The sequence below is a fragment of the Pseudophryne corroboree genome, chromosome 6 (assembly GCF_028390025.1).
Source record: "Pseudophryne corroboree isolate aPseCor3 chromosome 6, aPseCor3.hap2, whole genome shotgun sequence".
Taxonomy (NCBI): Eukaryota; Metazoa; Chordata; class Amphibia; order Anura; family Myobatrachidae; genus Pseudophryne; species Pseudophryne corroboree.
The window spans coordinates 208,698,743-208,720,954 of record NC_086449.1 but is presented as its reverse complement, the minus strand read 5'-3'; the positions used below and the strand labels follow the sequence as shown (position 1 = coordinate 208,720,954).

The window sequence follows — 22,212 nt, the reverse complement described above, 5'->3', positions numbered from 1 at the left end:
ACATTTTAACATCCCGTATACCTCTCTTGTACACAGTTTATTGTAACGATCACCACCCCTGGCTGTGGGAGCAATTGATTCTAGTGAGACTATGGTTAAACTACTTGGATCATTAGAATGTATTTCATTGAAATGACGTGATACGCTGTGTGTAGTACAGTTTTTTATAATATTTCGTCGATGTTCCATAAATCGGGTATGGAGAGATCTCGTGGTCCTTCCTACATAGCGTAAACCGCACCCACAGCTCAAGAGATATACAACAAATTTAGAGTCACAATTCATAAAGGATTTTAAAATGTACTCTTCGTTATTCTGGGGTAATCGTATTGATGTTATTTTTCTAGGTATATAAGAACACATAGTACATCTTGTCTTACCACATCTAAAGAAGCCACATGGCTTTTGTACTAACCACCCTTGGCCAGTAGGTTTAGTATTTATTTTGTTCGCTCTAAGGTGGCTGGGTGCTAGAATAGTTTTGAGAGTCTTGTTTTTCTTGTAGATTACTTGAATTTTATTAGGTAGTAATTTTCCAAGGATTGTATCTTGTTTCAATACTTTATAATTACGAGAAATGATTGTCTTAATTTGGCCCGAGCATCTATTATATTTCATAGCTTTGTTTCCAGGGTATCTTTTGGATTTTATTAAGAAAATCCGTCGTATCCCTCAGGTGTGACCTCAGTGTGGAAACCCGTGGTTGCAAAAAGTGATCTATGTAGTAAGAAAGATTAGAGGTAAGTGAATTAATTCCTGAAATAAGCAACTGACATGATTGATTCCTTTAGATCAAGAGAGTACCCTGATAATATTTTAGAACAAGCTTTAGAAGAAGTATCAAATATGGATAGAAGAGATCTTTTAGAAAAATTTTTCCATCTTAAAGCTCCTAAAGACTCTGTTCAAAAAATAGAAGAAAGACAATGTGCTTTTATCAGTAAATATAATAGATGCTCGGGCCAAATTAAGACAATCATTTCTCGTAATTATAAAGTATTGAAACAAGATACAATCCTTGGAAAATTACTACCTAATAAAATTCAAGTAATCTACAAGAAAAACAAGACTCTCAAAACTATTCTAGCACCCAGCCACCTTAGAGCGAACAAAATAAATACTAAACCTACTGGCCAAGGGTGGTTAGTACAAAAACCATGTGGCTTCTTTAGATGTGGTAAGACAAGATGTACTATGTGTTCTTATATACCTAGAAAAATAACATCAATACGATTACCCCAGAATAACGAAGAGTACATTTTAAAATCCTTTATGAATTGTGACTCTAAATTTGTTGTATATCTCTTGAGCTGTGGGTGCGGTTTACGCTATGTAGGAAGGACCACGAGATCTCTCCATACCCGATTTATGGAACATCGACGAAATATTATAAAAAACTGTACTACACACAGCGTATCACGTCATTTCAATGAAATACATTCTAATGATCCAAGTAGTTTAACCATAGTCTCACTAGAATCAATTGCTCCCACAGCCAGGGGTGGTGATCGTTACAATAAACTGTGTACAAGAGAGGTATACTGGATGTTAAAATGTAACTCACTATACCCTGATGGCCTAAATGAGGCGATTGAATTGAACTCAGTAATCTAGATGAAAATTTTGTCTAACTAAATGCCATGTATTCTCTCTCTTTTTTTAATTCCCCTCCCCTCCCCCTTCCTTCATTACACCATATCTCCATCTCTGTGGATGATCCTATAAATATTATTTTTCCAAGATACTTACCTTGTTTTTATTGCCTATGTTTTTTTCATGTTTTATTTACTCCCAAATAAAATCTCTCCTCTTAATATAGACTATACTATTATCAACACATAAAAGGAGGAAAGTATGTTTGTATTAATCTGTTCTTTAATATCTTCCTTTTTTGTGCATTAATCTGATTGGAAAGTACCTTTGTGAAAACACACTACATAGATTGGATCACTCAGATGATCTTTTCTATCGTGGGCTCTAGGGCTGGGGCGCATGCGCCGACCGGAGCTCAACTGCGCCGTTGCTATGCCGCAAGCCGCGTTGCCATGGTGTGACGTCCACGGGCCGATCACGTGATATACACACATCGGCGCCGCGGGTGGAGTGGTGACGTCACATCAGGGCGCCGGCCATACGTCGTATGACGCTGATCGACGCCTTGGACCATGTGTCAGGGGGCGCGGCTGCGGGTGCATACATATGACGCCGTATTTGCCTGATGCTGGCGCCGGCGCTTCCGCCCTATTTGCCCAGACTTCAGATCGGATTGGTCATCTGACCTATCTAACCCAATGAGCTGTTGGAATACGGTCATGTGACAAGTAGAAATCACATGATCGGATTCATGCCTTTTATATCAGAATAAACAAAGTAGTTTTTTTCTATCTCTCAGATCTCGTTTTTGATTAAATATATAAGCATCCACATGTGAGACCAGATCATAGGCTAATGTGCTATATATTTTTACATTTCTTTAGGACGGTTAGGTAGTTGGATTAATTAATTCACAGATGTCTGCAGTTTTACTAATTGTATAGGGTATATAAAGAGCCTTGGGTCAGGCTCTATCATTCACTCCTGAGGAAGCTGGCAGTTAACACCAGCAAAACGCGTTGAGACGACATTATTGGACATCTTCACTAAACACCCCCTCTAAAAAAATTGGAGAACTTTTCTTTACAACTTACCCGGACGGCACCAATTGGACTCTCCACTTTGGACCCTAAACATCAACGGTGAGACTAGAGAAAACCCTATCTGCATGAGAAAGCTTGCACGGTGTGCTTAAAAAGGGACTTAGCAAAGCTGCTACTCACCTACAACCCTATCTGTGGACCATATCTGGAGAGAATCCTAGCCTGGGGTATGATATACTTCTCCTAAGGGGACTAGTGAATGTCTTGTGACCCATGAATTGATTTGATCAAGATGATTTTATATGCCAGACATCTTATGTGTTTTTAGTAATTCGATTAAATTTGTATATTAATTCAACCTAAAACCTACCGTCCTTTTATATTCATTTATAATTATTTATTAATTATTTTTTAATTGTTGGATTATTATTAGAGGGATATACCCTTATTAACAACAGAGCGCAGGTGTTTTCTATTTTTTTCTGTGATTACATATATTGGGGATTACCACCCCCTACACCAGCGGCTATTGACAGCGCCCTCCATCTGTATTTCTTGTACTTATCAAATCATGTCTATTGTGAACTGTTAAATGAAGGAGCCAACAGGAGCCCAATCGCGGGGGAAGGAGGGGTAGCGGTCAAGATGCAAGCGCTCAAAAGAGGGGGGGGGGAGCGGGTGACAGGAGGGAGCCAAATTGCGGGGGGGGGGGGGGTGGGGAGAGGAACGGGTACAAAGATGCAGGAGCCCAACAGAGGAAAGGGGGGGGGGGCGCAGCGGAGTGGGTGACAAGAGGGAGCCAAATTGCGGGGGGGGGGGGGGTTGAGAGGATCGGGTACAAAGATGCAGGAGCCCAACAGAGGAAGGGGGGGGGCGCAGCGGAGTGGGTGACAAGAGGGAGCCAAATTGCGGGGGGGGGGGGGGGGGGGGGGAGAGGAGCGGGTACAAAGATGCAGGAGCCCAACAGAGGAAAGGGGGGGGGGGAGCGGAGTGGGTGACAAGAGGGAGCCAAATCGCGGGGGGGGGGGGAGAGAGGAGTGGGTAATAAGATGCAGGAGCCCAACAGAGGAAGGGGGGGGAGTAGAGTGGGTGACAAGAGGGAGCCAAATTGCGGGGGTGGGGGAGCAATTAGCATTATGCGGCACGCGGGAGCCCGATAACGGAAGGGGGAGCGGGTAACATACGGGTAGCCGGGAGCCCAATCGCGGGGGGGGGGAAGCGGGTAACAGGGAGCCGCCGCATGCGTGAGCTCATTAATGGAGAGGGGAGCGCTGCGGGACAGCAGGTAGCATACGTGAAGCCAATTTCCTATTGCCTCTTCAACAGCCTGCTGAAGCCAGGAGACCAATCGCGGGGGGGGGGGGGAGCGGGTAACATGAAGCGGCATGCAGATGCGGGAGCCCAATAACGGAGAGGGGAGCGGATAACTTATGGGAGGCCAGGAGCAGACCGGAGAGCCCATTACATTCACTCACTTTATACACCGTTTCAGTGGTGGCTGGGCGGCGACGACATCCCTGGCTGCTCCTCGTCTCTTAAAGAAGAGGCGCTTGGCTGAGCTGAGGCAAGGGAATAACGAAGAAAGAATCCTCTCATCGCCAGTGTGTGGTACCCGCCCTCCAGTGGCCGCCGCCCATAGGCAGCTACCTAAAGCTGCCTAGTGGTTGCGCCGGCCCTGCACTGGTCTACTGTCTGGAGTCGAGGGGGTAAAATGAGTTACAGTGCATCACCGGACCCGATGGGTTATTCAGAAATTAACGCAGATCGCTGCATACACAGTCAGATTTGCATTCATTTCTGCACATGCTGGGGGCCGCCCAGCACAGGACAAGTCCGTCCAGCATGTGTGAGGCTGCCTCCCGATGCGTCCGCAATCTAATTGCATCGAAGTTAAGGTTGACCCTGGCTGCGCTGTCAGGTGGTCAGTGGCCATTTTTTATCTGAGCGGCTGCGTGTGACAATCACACAGCCAACCCGAAAAATACCACAGATCATCCCCTGTTTTCCCGACACCGCCCCTGCAACACTGTAACTCCCCCCCCTGCAATGGCCCAACGCTGTCAATGACATTGCGGTCGCAACCATGCGATGGATGTAGCAAACTATGCTGTTAGCCACATTAGTGCCAGGGTCTGAATGACCCCCCTTCCCCCATGCACAACCCATTTGTGCCTCCACTCTGGGATGTCCTGGAATATAGTTATGAGAAGTAAGGAAGTGTGACATACAGCAGTTCCAAAGGAATAAAAACAGAGCAGTAAATACTAATGGCATTTTATTTCTGTGACATTTCTTACACATATGTATCTTATACAGTGTTTAAAAGGGGTTCCAGAAAACATGTTCACATTCAGAATGTGGACAATGAAAATATGCCGGCATTTCATAGTGGACCCTTAAAAGCATTGAGAACAAAAAAGAGAAATCTACTCTACATAATCTTCTTGCATACCTCCCAACATGACCTTCTCCAGGAGGGACAGAATGCTCTGCTCCTGGACTTTTCTCTTAATTTATGATTACCATCACCTGTGCTGAAACACCTTTCTTATCCATTAACCTGTTCAACACAGGTGCAGATAATCATTCATTGAGAAAAAATCCAGAAGCAGAGCATTGTGTCCCTCCTGGAGAGGATCATGTTGGGCGGTATGTTCTTGCCATGTGCCACGTGTGGCTAGATTTCTGTTACGGTGCAAGACTTAGCTGAGGAAGATAGCAGGATTGCACCACAGTAGCAGCACAGTTTTCATTTTATGGAGCAGTGCAGGAACATGATTTCAGTATTAGATGATTGTAATGAGAGAAACGGTGAAGAGGGTGCACCTGTTGGGATGTTATTTTGCTATAAGGTTGTGCTCATGGTCATTCCCACACTGTAATAGGATTTGGAATTTTAAAGAACAGGTGTCAACTATAGGATGACTGCTGTGTAAGGGGTTTTTACTGTGTTAAATGATCCTTCACACAAATGTGTTTTTTTTACCAATACAATCAAATGTACTCTAAGAGCATGCTAAAGCACTAGTAATAACACCTGCTGCGTTCTACCAATTAAACAGTGCATTACACTCTTAGAACGCATTGTGTGAAAGACACCATTGACTCTTTTTTATTTAATTTTTAATGCATATTGTATTGTTAATGTTTAAACTAGTGATGAGCGGGTTCGGTTCCTCGGAATCCGAACCCCCCCGAACTTCAGCCTTTTTACACGGTCCTAAGCAGACTCTGATCTTCCCGCCTTGCTCGGTTAACCCGAGCGCGCCCGAACGTCATCATCCCGCTGTCGGATTCTCGCGAGGCTCGGCTTCTATCGCGAGACTCGGATTCTATATAAGGAGCCGCGCGTCGCCGCCATTTTCACACGTGCATTGAGATTGATAGGGAGAGGACGTGGCTGGCGTCCTCTCCGTTTAGAATAGAAATAGATAGAGAGTGAGAGTGAGACACTTGATTTACTGGAGCTTAGGAGTACTCAGAGAGTGCAGAGTTTACTAGTGACTGACCAGTGACCACCAGTGCAGTTTTATTATTATTTAATATAATCCGTTCTCTGCCTGAAAAAAAACGATACACAGTGACACAGTATACCATATCTGTGCTCAGCCTCAGTGTGCTGCATCATCTATGTATATCTGACTGTGCTGAGTGCTCACTGCTCACACAGCTTAATTGTGGGGGAGACTGGGGAGCTGTTATAGCAGGAGTACATTAACAGTGCACACTTTTGCTGCCAGAGTGCCACTGCCAGTGTGACTGACCAGTGACCACTGCACTGACCACCAGTATATTGTGATTGTCTGCCTGAAAAAGTTAAACACTCGTCGTGTGGTGTTTTTATTCTATAAACGCATTCTGCTGACAGTGTCCAGCAGGTCCGTCATTATATAATATATACCTGTCCGGCTGCAGTAGTGATATATATATATTTTTTATATCATTATCATCCAGTCTATATTAGCAGCAGACGCAGTACGGTAGTCCACGGCTGTAGCTACCTCTGTGTCGGCAGTCGCTCGTCCATCCATAATTGTATACCACCTACCTGTGGTGTTTTTTTTTTTTTCTCTATCTTCTTGATACTAGTAGCTTACTTTAGGAGTCTGCAGTGCTGACAGTGTCCAGCAGGTCCGTCATTATATAATATATACCTGTCCGGCCGCAGTAGTGATATATATATATTTTTTTATATCATTATCATCCAGTCTATATTAGCAGCAGACGCAGTACGGTAGTCCACGGCTGTAGCTACCTCTGTGTCGGCAGTCGCTCGTCCATCCATAATTGTATACCACCTACCTGTGGTGTTTTTTTTTTTTTTTCTATCTTCTTGATACTAGTAGCTTACTTTAGGAGTCTGCAGTGCTGACAGTGTCCAGCAGGTCCGTCATTATATAATATATACCTGTCCGGCTGCAGTAGTGATATATATATTTTTTATATCATTATCATCCAGTCTATATTAGCAGCAGACGCAGTACGGTAGTCCACGGCTGTAGCTACCTCTGTGTCGGCAGTCGCTCGTCCATCCATAATTGTATACCACCTACCTGTGGTGTTTTTTTTTTTCTATCTTCTTGATACTAGTAGCTTACTTTAGGAGTCTGCAGTGCTGACAGTGTCCAGCAGGTCCGTCATTATATAATATATACCTGTCCGGCTGCAGTAGTGATATATATATATTTTTTATATCATTATCATCAAGTCTATATTAGCAGCAGACGCAGTACGGTAGTCCACGGCTGTAGCTACCTCTGTGTCGGCAGTCGCTCGTCCATCCATAAGTATACTAGTATCCATCCATCTCCATTGTTTACCTGAGGTGTCTTTTAGTTGTGCCTATTAAAATATGGAGAACAAAAATGTTGAGGTTCCAAAAATAGGGAAAGATCAAGATCGACTTCCACCTCGTGCTGAAGCTGCTGCCACTAGTCATGGCCGAGACGATGAAATGCCATCAACGTCGTCTGCCAAGGCCGATGCCCAATGTCATAGTACAGAGCATGTAAAATCCAAAACACAAAATATCAGTAAAAAAAGGACTCAAAAATCTACAATAAAATTGTCGGAGGAGAAGCGTAAACTTGCCAATATGCCATTAACCACACGGAGTGGCAAGGAACGGCTGAGGCCCTGGCCTATGTTCATGGCTAGTGGTTCAGCTTCACATGAGGATGGAAGCACTCAGCCTCTCGCTAGAAAAATGAAAAGACTCAAGCTGGCAAAAGCACAGCAAATAACTGTGCGTTCTTCGAAATCACAAATCCACAAGGAGAGTCCAATTGTGTCGTTTGCGATGCCTGACCTTCCCAACACTGGACGTGAAGAGCATGCGCCTTCCACCATTTGCACGCCCCCTGCAAGTGCTGGAAGGAGCACCCGCAGTCCAGTTCCTGATAGTCAGATTGAAGATGTCAGTGTTGAAGTACACCAGGATGAGGAGGATATGGGTGTTGCTGGCGCTGGGGAGGAAATTGACAAGGAGGATTCTGATGGTGAGGTGGTTTGTTTAAGTCAGGCACCCGGGGAGACACCTGTTGTCCGTGGGAGGAATAGGGCCATTGACATGCCTGGTGAAAATACCAAAAAAATCAGCTCTTCGGTGTGGAAGTATTTCAACAGAAATGCGGACAACATTTGTCAAGCCGTGTGTTGCCTTTGTCAAGCTGTAATAAGTAGGGGTAAGGACGTTAACCACCTCGTAACATCCTCCCTTATACGTCACCTGCAGCGCATTCATCATAAGTCAGTGACAAGTTCAAAAACTTTGGGCGATAGCGGAAGCAGTCCACTGACCAGTAAATCCCTTCCTCTTGTAACCAAGCTCACGCAAACCACCCCACCAACTCCCTCAGTGTCAATTTCCTCCTTCCCCAGGAATGCCAATAGTCCTGCAGGCCATGTCACTGGCAATTCTGACGAGTCCTCTCCTGCCTGGGATTCCTCCGATGCATCCTTGCGTGTAACGCCTACTGCTGCTGGCGCTGCTGTTGTTGCTGCTGGGAGTCGATGGTCATCCCAGAGGGGAAGTCGTAAGACCACTTTTACTACTTCCACCAAGCAATTGACTGTCCAACAGTCCTTTGCGAGGAAGATGAAATATCACAGCAGTCATCCTGCTGCAAAGCGGATAACTGAGGCCTTGGCATCCTGGGCGGTGAGAAACGTGGTTCCGGTATCCATCATTACTGCAGAGGCAACTAGAGACTTGTTGGAGGTACTGTGTCCCCGGTACCAAATACCATCTAGGTTCCATTTCTCTAGGCAGGCGATACCGAAAATGTACACAGACCTCAGAAAAAGACTCACCAGTGTCCTAAAAAATGCAGTTGTACCCAATGTCCACTTAACCACGGACATGTGGACAAGTGGAGCAGGGCAGGCTCAGGACTATGACTGTGACAGCCCACTGGGTAGATGTATGGACTCCCGCCGCAAGAACAGCAGCGGCGGCACCAGTAGCAGCATCTCGCAAACGCCAACTCTTTCCTAGGCAGGCTACGCTTTGTATCACCGCTTTCCAGAATACGCACACAGCTGAAAACCTCTTACGGCAACTGAGGAAGATCATTGCGGAATGGCTTACCCCAATTGGACTCTCCTGTGGATTTGTGGCATCGGACAACGCCAGCAATATTGTGTGTGCATTAAATATGGGCAAATTCCAGCACGTCCCATGTTTTGCACATACCTTGAATTTGGTGGTGCAGAATTATTTAAAAAATGAGAGGGGCGTGCAAGAGATGCTGTCGGTGGCCAGAAGAATTGCGGGACACTTTCGGCGTACAGGCACCACGTACAGAAGACTGGAGCACCACCAAAAACGCCTGAACCTGCCCTGCAATCATCTGAAGCAAGAAGTGGTAACGAGGTGGAATTCAACCCTCTATATGCTTCAGAGGTTGGAGGAGCAGCAAAAGGCCATTCAAGCCTATACAACTGAGCACGATATAGGAGGTGGAATGCACCTGTCTCAAGCGCAGTGGAGAATGATTTCAACGTTGTGCAAGGTTCTGCAACCTTTTGAACTTGCCACACGTGAAGTCAGTTCAGACACTGCCAGCCTGAGTCAGGTCATTCCCCTCATCAGGCTTTTGCAGAAGAAGCTGGAGACATTGAAGGAGGAGCTAACACAGAGCGATTCTGCTAGGCATGTGGGACTTGTGGATGGAGCCCTTAATTCGCTTAACAAGGATTCACGGGTGGTCAATCTGTTGAAATCAGAGCACTACATTTTGGCCACCGTGCTCGATCCTAGATTTAAAACCTACCTTGGATCTCTCTTTCCGGCAGACACAAGTCTGCAGGGGTTCAAAGAACTGCTGGTGACAAAATTGTCAAGTCAAGCGGAACGCGACCTGTCAACATCTCCTCCTTCACATTCTCCCGCAACTGGGGGTGCGAGGAAAAGGCTCAGAATTCCGAGCCCACCCGCTGGCGGTGATGCAGGGCAGTCTGGAGCGACTGCTGATGCTGACATCTGGTCCGGACTGAAGGACCTGACAACGATTACGGACATGTCGTCTACTGTCACTGCATATGATTCTCTCCCCATTGATAGAATGGTGGAGGATTATATGAGTGACCGCATCCAAGTAGGCACGTCAGACAGTCCGTACTTATACTGGCAGGAAAAAGAGGCAATTTGGAGGCCCTTGCACAAACTGGCTTTATTCTACCTAAGTTGCCCTCCCACAAGTGTGTACTCCGAAAGAGTGTTTAGTGCCGCCGCTCACCTTGTCAGCAATCGGCGTACGAGGTTACATCCAGAAAATGTGGAGAAGATGATGTTCATTAAAATGAATTATAATCAATTCCTCCGTGGAGACATTCACCAGCAGCAATTGCCTCCACAAAGCACACAGGGAGCTGAGATGGTAGATTCCAGTGGGGACGAATTGATAATCTGTGAGGAGGGGGATGTACACGGTGATATATCGGAGGATGATGATGAGGTGGAAAACTTGCCTCTGTAGAGCCAGTTTGTGCAAGGAGAGATTAATTGCTTCTTTTTTGGTGGGGGTCCAAACCAACCCGTCATTTCAGTCACAGTCGTGTGGCAGACCCTGTCACTGTAATGATGGGTTGGTTAAAGTGTGCATGTCCTGTTTATACAACATAAGGGTGGGTGGGAGGGCCCAAGGACAATTCCATCTTGCACCTCTTTTTTCTTTCATTTTTCTTTGCGTCATGTGCTGTTTGGGGAGTAGTTTTTGGAAGGGCCATCCTGCGTGACACTGTAGTGCCACTCCTAGATGGGCCAGGTGTTTGTGTCGGCCACTAGGGTCGCTTATCTTAGTCACACAGCTACCTCATTGCGCCTCTTTTTTTTCTTTGCGTCATGTGCTGTTTGGGGGGTGTTTTTGAAGGGCCATCCTGCGTGACACTGCAGTGCCACTCCTAGATGGGCCAGGTGTTTGTGTCGGCCACTAGGGTCGCTTATCTTAGTCACACAGCTACCTCATTGCGCCTCTTTTTTTCTTTGCGTCATGTGCTGTTTGGGGGGTGTTTTTTGGAAGGGCCATCCTGCGTGACACTGCAGTGCCACTCCTGGATGGGCCAGGTGTTTGTGTCGGCCACTTGGGTCTCTTAGCTTAGCCACACAGCTACCTCATTGCACCTCTTTTTTTTCTTTGCGTCATGTGCTGTTTGGGGAGTAGTTTTTTGAAGGGCCATCCTGCGTGAAACTGCAGTGCCACTCCTAGATGGGCCAGGTGTTTGTGTCGGCCACTTGGGTCGCTGAGCTTAGTCATCCAGCGACCTCGGTGCAAATTTTAGGACTAAAAATAATATTGTGAGGTGTGAGGTGTTCAGAATAGACTGAAAATGAGTGGAAATTATGGTTATTGAGGTTAATAATACTTTGGGATCAAAATGACCCCCAAATTCTATGATTTAAGCTGTTTTTTAGGGTTTTTTGAAAAAAACACCCGAATCCAAAACACACCCGAATCCGACAAAAAAAATTCGGTGAGGTTTTGCCAAAACGCGTTCGAACCCAAAACACGGCCGCGGAACCGAACCCAAAACCAAAACACAAAACCCGAAAAATTTCCGGTGCTCATCACTAGTTTAAACAATATATATGTTTTACAAAGTCCTAAATGCTTTGGGCATAGGTTTGAGATTAAGGAGAGGTAATGTGGATATTTAGGCCTATTGCAGGCTCCTCTCATTCTATTGCAGCTGCTGCCATACTAATTTACTAGTCCTACTGAGATTTAAGTTTCCAATAATGCAGTGGTTCCCAAACTGTGTGCCGTGGCACCCTGGTGTGTCTCGGGACACTTGAAGGGGTGCCTTGGATTGGTGGTCAAGAAGAACCAATGCAAATATTTATGGTCAACCATAAACCTGTGTTGGTGGCTGCCAATCATAAAACATGTGGACAACCAGAAGTGAATCCTGTGCCTCACCACATAATTAAACTTAAGGATGACATATAAGCACATTTTAGTTTATTTATTTATTTTTTTCTAAATTTCCCAATAAGAAACTTTTGGCCTAGGGGTGCCTTGAAAAAAATTCTGGTACTCTAGGGCGCCGTGACTCAAAAACATTTTGGAACCTCTGCAATAATGGGATCCTAGTAGTATTTTTTTACTTTTTGTGTGATAAAAGCCTTGTCCCAGCAGGTGGCGCCATCTCACTGCATACTGGATGATGCTATCATCCCTTTTCTGTTTTCAATGCAACTGTTTTTAGAATCCTCAGTTCAGTAGCCCTATGTTACTGGACTCCTCCTTTATTAATTGTCACTCCCCACAGCTCTGAAGACTTATTCTGTTTCACTTCAGTAAGGGACTCAGATCTCTCTGGGCAGTTTTAGGAAAAGAGACCTAGAAGAAGACAGAGGAAGAATATTTTCGCTGCTACACAAAATATAAGAGTTCATAAGAATTTCACTGTCCCTAAACATGCTGTATGTGAGAAGAGGGTTTGGGGATGAGAAATCCCAGCTAAATGAATTAAATTGCAGGTTGAACCAGTACCTCTTCAGAGTGAGGCAGCTGGAAGAGGAGAATCAAGTGCTGGTAGAAGAGATTCACAGGCTTCGCCTGGAGCGAGGAGCAGAATGGGCACAGGGGTACCACACTGAGGTCAGCAAGCTGAGGATGAAGGTGGAAGAACTCACTGTACAGACATCTGAAGCAGAGATACAGAAAGAGAACCTCTGGCTGGAGTTGCAGAACTTGCAGGAATTGTGGGAGCAAGTGAGGGCTATGAGGCTCAAAATTGACCAACAGCTGACACTTTACAAGCAAGATCTGGAGCAAGCAAAGAGCAGCCAAGTAGCTCTAGAGGAACTGTATTTTCGCCTACAACAAGAACGTGAGATGCTCCTGGGTTCCCAACAAGAGGAACTGTTAGCACTGAGAGATCAGGCCCTTCAGATTCCATTGCAAATTACCATGCAGGCGGTGGCACATCCCCGGCTGAGTTTGACAGATGTGCAGAGCTTCTCACTGGAGCTTTCAGAGTCCTGGAAGGATGCTTTCCTCATCTATCAAAAGAAAATTGAGGAACTTGAGGACAGCCTAAGGCTGAGTGAGGAGGACAGACATGGGGCAGAGGAGACGGTCAGGATACAGAGGCTGCAGGTGGAGGAACTGCGCAGAGAGTATGAGGAGCTGCTGGGGATCCAGAAGATGCTGGAAGGAGAACTGCTTAGGATGAAGGAGAAGTACAGATTGGAGGTGGAGGAATATCAGGTAGGTGTTCCAGCAGCAAAACATTTATTTATGTTGATTATCATGCGTGGAGAAATATCCTCCTTTAACATTATGGAATATTTTGTTAAATATCAGCAGTTTCCTTTTAAGTAACGTATTTAAGAATTATTATATCCTCTCCTCTCTATTTTATCATAGGCTGAGAGATTTAATATAGACTTCTCTTACTTAAGCACAACTTTTATTTCTCATTTCATTAACATGTTTCTTTGTCCTAGTCCCACCCCCAATAAATAAATAAATAAATAAATAAGAGAAATAGATGTCCCCCAGCTTTATTTCTTACTTTACTGGGGCATTTTGTCATATACATTGTACTCCAATTGTATTTCCAAACATGGTACATTGGATATGTGATCTAATAATAGGTTTCCATAATCATTAATCTTACTAAAATCTGCGGTGACTGTGGGGGTAATTCTGAGTTGATCACAGCAGCAAGTCTGTTAGCAATTGGGCAAAACCATGTGCACTGCAGGGGGGCAGATATAACATTTGCAGAGAGTTAGATTTGGGTGGGTTATTTTGTTTCTGTGCAATGTAAATACTGGCTGCTTTATTTTACACTGCAATTTAGATTTCAGTTTGAATACACCCCACCCAAATCTAACTCTCTCTGCACATGTTATATCTGTCCCCCCTGCAGTGCACATGGTTTTGCCCAACTGCTAACAAATTTGCTGCTGCGATCAACTTGGAATGACCCCCTGTATGTCTTCATTATAAACTGCATGCTCAGGCACCTGCTGTATATATAGACCAGAGGTTCTCAAACTCTGTCCTCGGGGGCCCACACAGTGCATGTTTTGCAGGTCTCCTCACAGAATCGCAAGTGAAATAATTAGCTCCACCTGTGGACCTTTTAAAATGTGTCAGTGAGTAATTAATACCATACTTACCTACTTTCCTGCCTCCTCCTCCGGGAGGAGGCAGCGTTGTAGGTGAAAGGGGGCGTGGCCGGCAGCAGGACGGGCGGTTCGGGGGCGTGGCCGGCAGCAGGATGGGCGGTCCGGGGGCGTTGCATACGGGTCGCGTCATCGTGACTCCACCCCCCGCTGTGCTGTGCCGAGAAACGAGGCGCTGCATAGCGGGGGGCGGAGCTACGATGACGCGATTCAGCGCGAATCGCGTCATCGGACCCCCTCGGCCCGCCTACTTGTTCACTGCTGCGGGCGGCCGAGGGGGAAAGCGGGAGGCTTGCCCACCTTTCGGGGGGCCGGGAGGGTCACCCGATTTTCGGGAGCCTCCCGGCCATTCCGGGAGGGTAGGCAAGTATGATTAATACACCTGTGCACCTGCTGGGTTACCTGCAAAACATGCACTGTGTGGGCTCCCGAGGACCGAGTTTGAGAACCTCTGATATAGACGGTCTGACTTGGCCAGTGTAACAAGAGACCGTATGGCATATACTGAAATAAGTGCACTTTTTACACACCTCTACTTGCTGTAAAGCATGAACAGTGATTGGAGAGGGGGGAGGGGTGATTATGTGGATGAGTTTTCAGTTAAAAGGGTAAAAGGCTATCTTCTTTTCTCCTATATAATAGCCCAGATCTGTCACTCTGTGACTGTGTGGATAATGCTGGGTGTGGCTAGGAGCTCTCATTGGGTTAGCAGCAGGTCTATCACACCCAGTCCACAGCTGATTGGGCGAGAAACGTCCTCCCACACAGGTTACATCCAATGGGAGGCTCTGCCCTTTGGTTGCTGTGTGTTCCCAGAGCAGGATTAACAATGGGGCTGATGGAGCTGCAGCTCCAGGTCCACACCCCAAAATAGGCCCACTGCATCTGCAGCAACATACCCTCCAACAATTTACACATAAAAATTGCTACAAATTCAAAAAACCTTTTCCTATACTTTCAATGGAAGTTTGGAGAGCCAAAAATTGGTACAGACCATAAAAAAGGTACTGTACCATAAAAAAAGGTACTGTACCTGCCAAAAAGGTACAGTTGGAGGGTATGCCACTGCATCTGCAGCAAATCTCTGCGCTGTAGACAGGGGGGGGACGACATTTACTGCAGCGTCCCATGCATACTTACCTACTCTCCCGGAAGCTGCGGGAGGCTCCCGTTTTTTGGGGTAGCCCCCCGCACCCCCGGAAGAGTGGGCAGGTCTCCCGCATCCTGCTCACACCCTAGTGATGCGGGCAGGATGGAGAGAGAACCTCCCGCATTCGTCCGTCGGGTGGAGAAGGGGTTAAAATGACGCAAATCGCGGCATTTTAGCCCCGCCCCCTTCCCACTGACCCGCGAATCGCGGCATTTCCCGATGCGAGGGTGGGGCTTAGTGATGTCACGGTCCAGCCCCGCCTCCCGAAGACACCTGCAGCGTCTCCTCTCCGGGCTTCTCCCGGAGAGGAGAAATACAATGTAGGTAAGTATGGTCCTATGTCCTGCTGCCAGTCTGCCTGCCCCCTCCGGCATCAACAGTCCCCACTCCCTAGCCGCAGCGCAGATGGAACAAAAGCTGCTGTGGTCACCGACATAAATGTGTATGACAGCGGCCCAGCAAATGGCTTTCATCAGGGCCGGTACTAGGGTGTTCGGCATCCTCCTGCAAACTATAAATTTGCGCCCTCCCATACTTTACAAAGGGACAGCGCCGCTGAATAAAAGGATGTGGTCCAGGGCTATTTCTACCCAATTTGGCTCCCAGTGCGAGATTTCAAAATGCGTCCCCCCCCCCCCCCCCCATTTACATGTAAAAAAAAGCGCCGCCCCCCCCCCCCCCCCCCCCCGTTTACATTTAAAAAAAAGCGCCGCCCCCCCCCCCCCAATAGCTATAAAAAGAAAAAGCATGGGCGCGCTCCCGGCAAGGGGGCGTGGCCTCATTGATATGGGCGTGGTCTCATCTGATATCATCACGGCCACCACAGGGGGAAAAAAACAAACATCAAAAGTCCCCATTTTACACATTACGGCAGGCAAGAATCCCCATTTTACACAGTGCGGCAGGCAAGTGTCCCCATTTTACACAGTGCGGCAGGCGAGAGTCCCCATTTTACACATTACGCAGGCGAGAGTCCCCATTTTACACAGTACGGCAGGCGAGAGTCCCCATTTTACACAGTACGGCAGGCGAGAGTCCCCATTTTACACATTACGCAGGCGAGAGTCCCCATTTTACCCAGTACGGCAGGCAAGTGTCCCCATTTTACACATTACGCAGGCGAGAGTCCCCATTTTACACATTACGCAGGCAAGAGTCCTCATTTTACACATTACGGCAGGCAAGTGTCCCCATTTTACACATTACGCAGGCGAGAGTCCCCATTTTACACATTACGCAGGCAAGAGTCCCCATTTTACACATTACGCAAGCGAGAGTCCCCATTTTACACATTACACAGGCAAGTGTCCCTATTTTACACATTACGCAGGCGAGAGTCCCCATTTTACACATTACGCAGGCACGTGTCCCCATTTTATACAGTACGGCAGGTAGGTGTCCCCATTTTATACAGTACAGCAGGCAAGTGTGAAGTTGGTAGGGAGGGGGGGAGAGAGAGACTACTTACATTTGAAGAGGATCTTCCCGCTCCTCTGTGGTACTGCAGTCTTCTGGTTCCGGTAGCTCCGCCCCCTTTTCGCCCATTAAGCTCCGCCCCCTTTTCGTCCGTGAAGCTCCGCTCCCTTCGTCCGATCAGTTAGGGCAGGATGTACTCGGCTGCCTTCACTGCGCTCCCTTTGACATTCTCCATGGTAACAGTTCTCCTCCCCCAGCCAGCGCTGCCATACGCTCCCTGTTCTTTTGTCCCTGGGCTTCTCCTCGCTGGTATTACACTTGCTCCGCCGTGGCAACTCAGGTCTCAGCGTCGCTGATGCCGCGCTCCCCCTTTGCTATTTTCTTGTGCATGCGCACATGCCACAGCTTGGGATGTCTGAGTGGCCGCGGCGGAAAAGAGGCGGAGCAAGTGTAATTCCAGTGAGGGGAGGCCCGGGGAGAAAACAATGGGTAGCGTATGTTAGCGCCGCCTGGGGGAGGAGAACTGTTACCGTAGAGAATGTCAAAGGGAGAGGAGAGGAGGCTTTAATCTGCCGGTGCCGCTGCCTGTCATACAGTGACAGGCACAGCAGCCGGCAGCAGGGGGGGGGACAGGACGGCGCAGCAGCGGGGATGCAGTGCAGGGAAAGCGCCTCTCCTCCCTGGCGCCTACCTGCACTGCATCCCTTTGCTGAGCGGGTAGCGCCGGGCCTGGCTTTCATAGCCCTCCCTGCGCCGCATACTCTCTGAGCCCTGGAGCCTCCTCTGCGCGTGATGTCACAGAAGTGCCTCCCCGCCACAGCCGCGCCCAGATCCCCAGAGGCCCTGACTCCGCAACACAGCACCTGTAACGGATAGAGTGGGTGATATCGCAGAGGGTAATGTCTGGACGCTGAATCAATGTAAAAGGTGACAGCGCTGTGCAGTGCAGTGGGTGTGCAGTGTCACTGACACTGCACAGCACTCTCCCCTTTTACACTGATTCAGTGAGTCAGTCAGTTCTGCCAGCCAGTCACTATTGTTAGCGCCAGTGTCCCAACGTGCCGCATTACAGGGAAGTAGAGGCACTAAATAAACTTCACCTCCCAGCAGCCCTTAGCGCCAAAGCATTCTGGCGCTAAGGCCTGCTGTGAGCTGTAGTTTGAGTGCATCTTCTACCCTGTAATGCGGCGCATTGGGACACCGGCGCTAACAATAGTGACTGGCTGCTGTGCGAGTCTCCGGGAGAGACACTGCCAAAGGGAGAACAGCAGCTTAGCTGCTTCCAGGAGAAGCAGGAGAAGAATTACCCACCCCACCCCCACTCGCAGTACCTCCAGGCCCCACTCCCCCCTCCACCACCTGTGGTGGCTCCGGACCACTTCCCCCACCGCAGTACCCCTGCACCCACCCCTCCCCCACCCGCAGCACCCACAGTGCCTCCGGATGCCCACCCGCAGTACTCACACACACCCTTCCCCCACCCATGGCACCACCGCACCAGCCCCTCCCCCACCAGCAGCACCCCCGCAACCACCCCTTCCCCACCCGCGGTACCCCCTCCCCCATCCGCATCTGCCTTGCACCCGCCAATCCCCCAACCACAGCACCTACTAGGTGATTCATCAGGCCCTGCATGCGCTGTTCACGTCGTTGCAAGGGGCTATGACCCCTTAACCATCGCATGCCCTTTGTCCGTGCAATATTTAACCACTCACACAATTATGATTGGAGGTAATACTCCATATAATACAAATATTGCACACCACAAGGATGTGCAAGGGTTAAGGGGGCGTAGCCCCTTACGACGGCGTGAAGAATGCTCGTAGGGCGGGATGAATCACCTAGTATGAAATAGTAATGTTCTCCCTGATTACCATAACAGCTCTGTTGGGTCCTGTTAATTTATACCTGTGACTGTTATAAAGTTGTTACCCGCACAACTGTTTTCCTAAAGCCACTAATGGAGAAAAATATCTTCTGTCTGAACCTTATTATTATTACTACCAGTTATTTATATAGCGCACACATATTCTGCAGCGCTTTTACAGTGAATATTTGCTAATTCACATCAGTCCCTGCCCCAGTGGAGCTTACAATCTATATTCCCTATCACATGTACACACATTCACGCTAGGGTTAATTTTGGGAGCCCGTTAACATACCAGTATTTTTTGGATTGTGGGTGGAAACCAGAGTACCCGGAGGAAACCCACGCAAGAACGGGGAGAATATACAAACTCTACACAGTTAGGGCCATGGTGGGAATCAAACACATGACCTCAGTGCTGTGAGGCAGTAATGCTAACCATTACACCATCCGTACTGCCTTGCGCAATGTGCGTCTGCTCACTTTGCAGGTAATTACTGGAGGGAAAACTTCCTAGATATAAATTAGCATGAGAGCAAACTGAATCTCCTCCATAGTTTTTCACTTTGATGTGTACCTACATGATATGGGTGAATTCCCACCAGGGCTCTTTGGCAAAGATAATCCATGTTTGACATTGTTCCCGTATCCTTTTATAAGGCTAGATAGAGAAGGGTGTGGATGGTAGAGCAAAGAAATAGGATGGAGATTAGGCCTAACCCTTTTCCCTTAATGGTTGGGACCTAACTGTTGTTGTGCTTTGCTGCAAGACCATAGTTACCATAGGTGCATGGTCCCTGTATAAAGGCCGCCATATACAGGTGCGATCAAGTGCGATTTCTCCTACAAGAGAAATTGAGGCCGATGCCCCTTGAGCCGCCCGGAAGCTTCCCGGGCGGCAGGATCGCATGCGGCCCTTTTTCCATGTGACATGTCGCATGCGATCCCGTTCTCCGCTGCCAGAGTCCACCCCAAGTTGGTGGTCAGACGTTCACCACGTCCGATCTCCGACTCCGATCCAATGAGCATGGGAACGCACATCGGATCCGACCTCATGTCAAACCACTGACGATTTGGCCAGTTTTCATACAATCCGTCAGAATCAGATGAAAACAGGCCAAACCGGACCTGTGTATGGGGGCCTTAAGACCCACATACCTGTGAGTATTCTTTTTACAGTTTTCTCCTGTTTCATTAGGCTTCTACAGTGCTATCATAAACTGTTAACAGGAAATGGTTTGTGAGTTTTCCCATCTCCGGTTATATAAATATCACAGGCAAACAGGTAAATTTTCAATTAACCGCAAAAAGCGCGATTTTCCGTTGTGTCAGCGTAGAAACGCTGCAATTGGCCGCCCTTGAGGCCTGATCTCATCTCAGACTCATGAATTTCTGTACACAGCCCGCCATAAAATATCTGCGAGTCTGGCGATACCGTAAGTGTGACATACAGTCACACTTACGCCGTGAGTGATCTCACGGTTGATTGGATTGACACCAAAGTGTGGTGCCTAGCAGGGGTGTATCTAGGGGTCTAAGCGCCCCTGGCAAAGTAAGGGGCTGGCGCCCCGCCCCCCTACACACATTTTAAATAAGGTGTGAGTATTGGAAATGGGGCATGGTCTTGTGGGGGAAGGGCGTGGACACAATAGTACTTCCAAATCAAATTATGCCACACAGTAGTGTCCCTTTTTCACATTACACCGCATAGTAGTGTCTCATATTCATGTTACACCATCCCTCCCCACTAACCCTAACCCACTCTTCCCAAAGCCTGACCCTAACCCGTCCCCTCTCAGCCTTTTCAGTGGTGCCTAACCCTAAACCACCCTTCCTAATCTCCCTCCCTGCAGACTAACCCTAACCCTACCACCCTCGCAGCCTAACCCTAACCCTCCCACGTGGCTTGCCAGTGTAGACTTTGGCACCAACTCGATCCGGATTTTGGCATTCTGCATCGCTATCTATGTTGAGATGCCAGCATCAGCATTCCAAGCAGTTTCGGGATGCTGGCGTCAGCTTTCCGACCGCCGGGATGCCAAAAGTCGGCATTTTGACTGCATCCCGAATGAAATACTAATGAGATGCTGTGATATGAGCCTCAAATGGACCCAGACATTAACCAAACACCATTAGTTGGATGGTAGAAGTACTTCCTGTTAGAAGAAACATCAGGATGCCATCACTTCCAAGATAAAATGATTAATTATACAATTAACCGATATACGTTTCCTTGAACCTGGGCTTAAAATAGGTAAGATATGTATTTTCTTTATTACACTCAACAAGTTAACGTTTTCGCTTACTTACTTACATCTAACATGCATGAAAATCATGTAGTTTTCCAGGTACTACAGTACCTTCTCCCAAACACTGCCACTTTTTTATTATCTTCAACAACAAATAGATCTATAGCACTGTGCTATATAACAATTGCTGTGTACCTGGTGAGAGTCTGTTACTGCCGGCGTGTCCATCAGCACCGCACTGCACTAGTGATCAGACTAGTGTCTGGCAGCGCCGCACTTGTAATCAGACTCAAAATAAACTACAGTTCCCAGTAGCCCTTGCTGCCGGGAGCTCCCAGCAACAAGGGCTGCTGTAGATTATTTTGAGTATGATTACAAGTGCTGTGCTGCCGGACACCAGCGCCGCTCCAGCAGTAACAGACTCTCACCAGGTACAGTCTGATAGTACTACTTTTCTACCCTTTGGCCGCGGGTGGCACCGCCAGGCGGCGCCCCCTCCTTGCCTGGCGCCCCTGGCGAATGCCATCCTGGCCAATGGGTAGATACACCCCTGGTGCCTAGTTGTCTTTAAGGGAAATATTAATCAATCAACGGGTTTTACATACAATAATTATTTCTTAGTGCTGCTTATTATATGCAAGTAATAACAAGAGACGCTAAGTGAGACTGTCCCATAGCAATAGAGTCAGGCATATATTACAAACTAGTATTTTTGACCCATCATTTGTCAGGTCTCGAGCAGATAGACTGAAGAAGAGAGTATTGACTGCATAGGAGAGAAAAGAGTTAAACATCTGGGGAGGGGTGGACCTAGCTGTGAGGAAAGTACAGCCTTCTTTAAGGGGAGGGCTTGATATATATAGGGAAGGTGAAGCCATCTTAAGTCTCTTGGTGATCTGGTTTTGGTGAGTGCTGCAGTGCCAGCAAAACTTGTTTATTAGGTATTCGTGCTGTGTCACCAGGATATACTGTCCCCTCTCTTTTGTACTCTCCTCTCCAGCATCCCAGGGTGTCCCTCACTGTTTTGATCGAAACTAAAATATTGTGGCTGCTGTTATGTCCGCTCGCCCCCAGCGCGTGCTAAGGGCCCCGGCTCGGTTCCGTGGGTCGGACGGCCGAGCGGGCCCTGAGGCGGCGGTGGGCGGTGTGGGGGACGGGGCTCCGTCCCCTAGGGCCTTATCAGATGCGCCCACAGGCAGCGCTGGCGGGGCCCGGGCGGACTCGCCGCCGGGTGCCGAGTTGGGCACTCCGGC

General features: G+C 47.8%; 1 protein-coding gene across 1 annotated transcript in view; it reads left to right on the top strand.

Moving 5' to 3' along the window:
- Positions 1-12,413: 12,413 nt before the first annotated feature.
- Positions 12,414-22,212, top strand: part of SYNM (synemin) — a 127,603-nt gene continuing 117,804 nt past the window's right edge. The window contains exon 1 of the mRNA XM_063925711.1: positions 12,414-13,351. Within this exon, the coding sequence (XP_063781781.1) occupies positions 12,557-13,351 (795 nt within the window). The 5' untranslated portion in view covers positions 12,414-12,556. The remainder of the gene's footprint in view (positions 13,352-22,212) is intronic.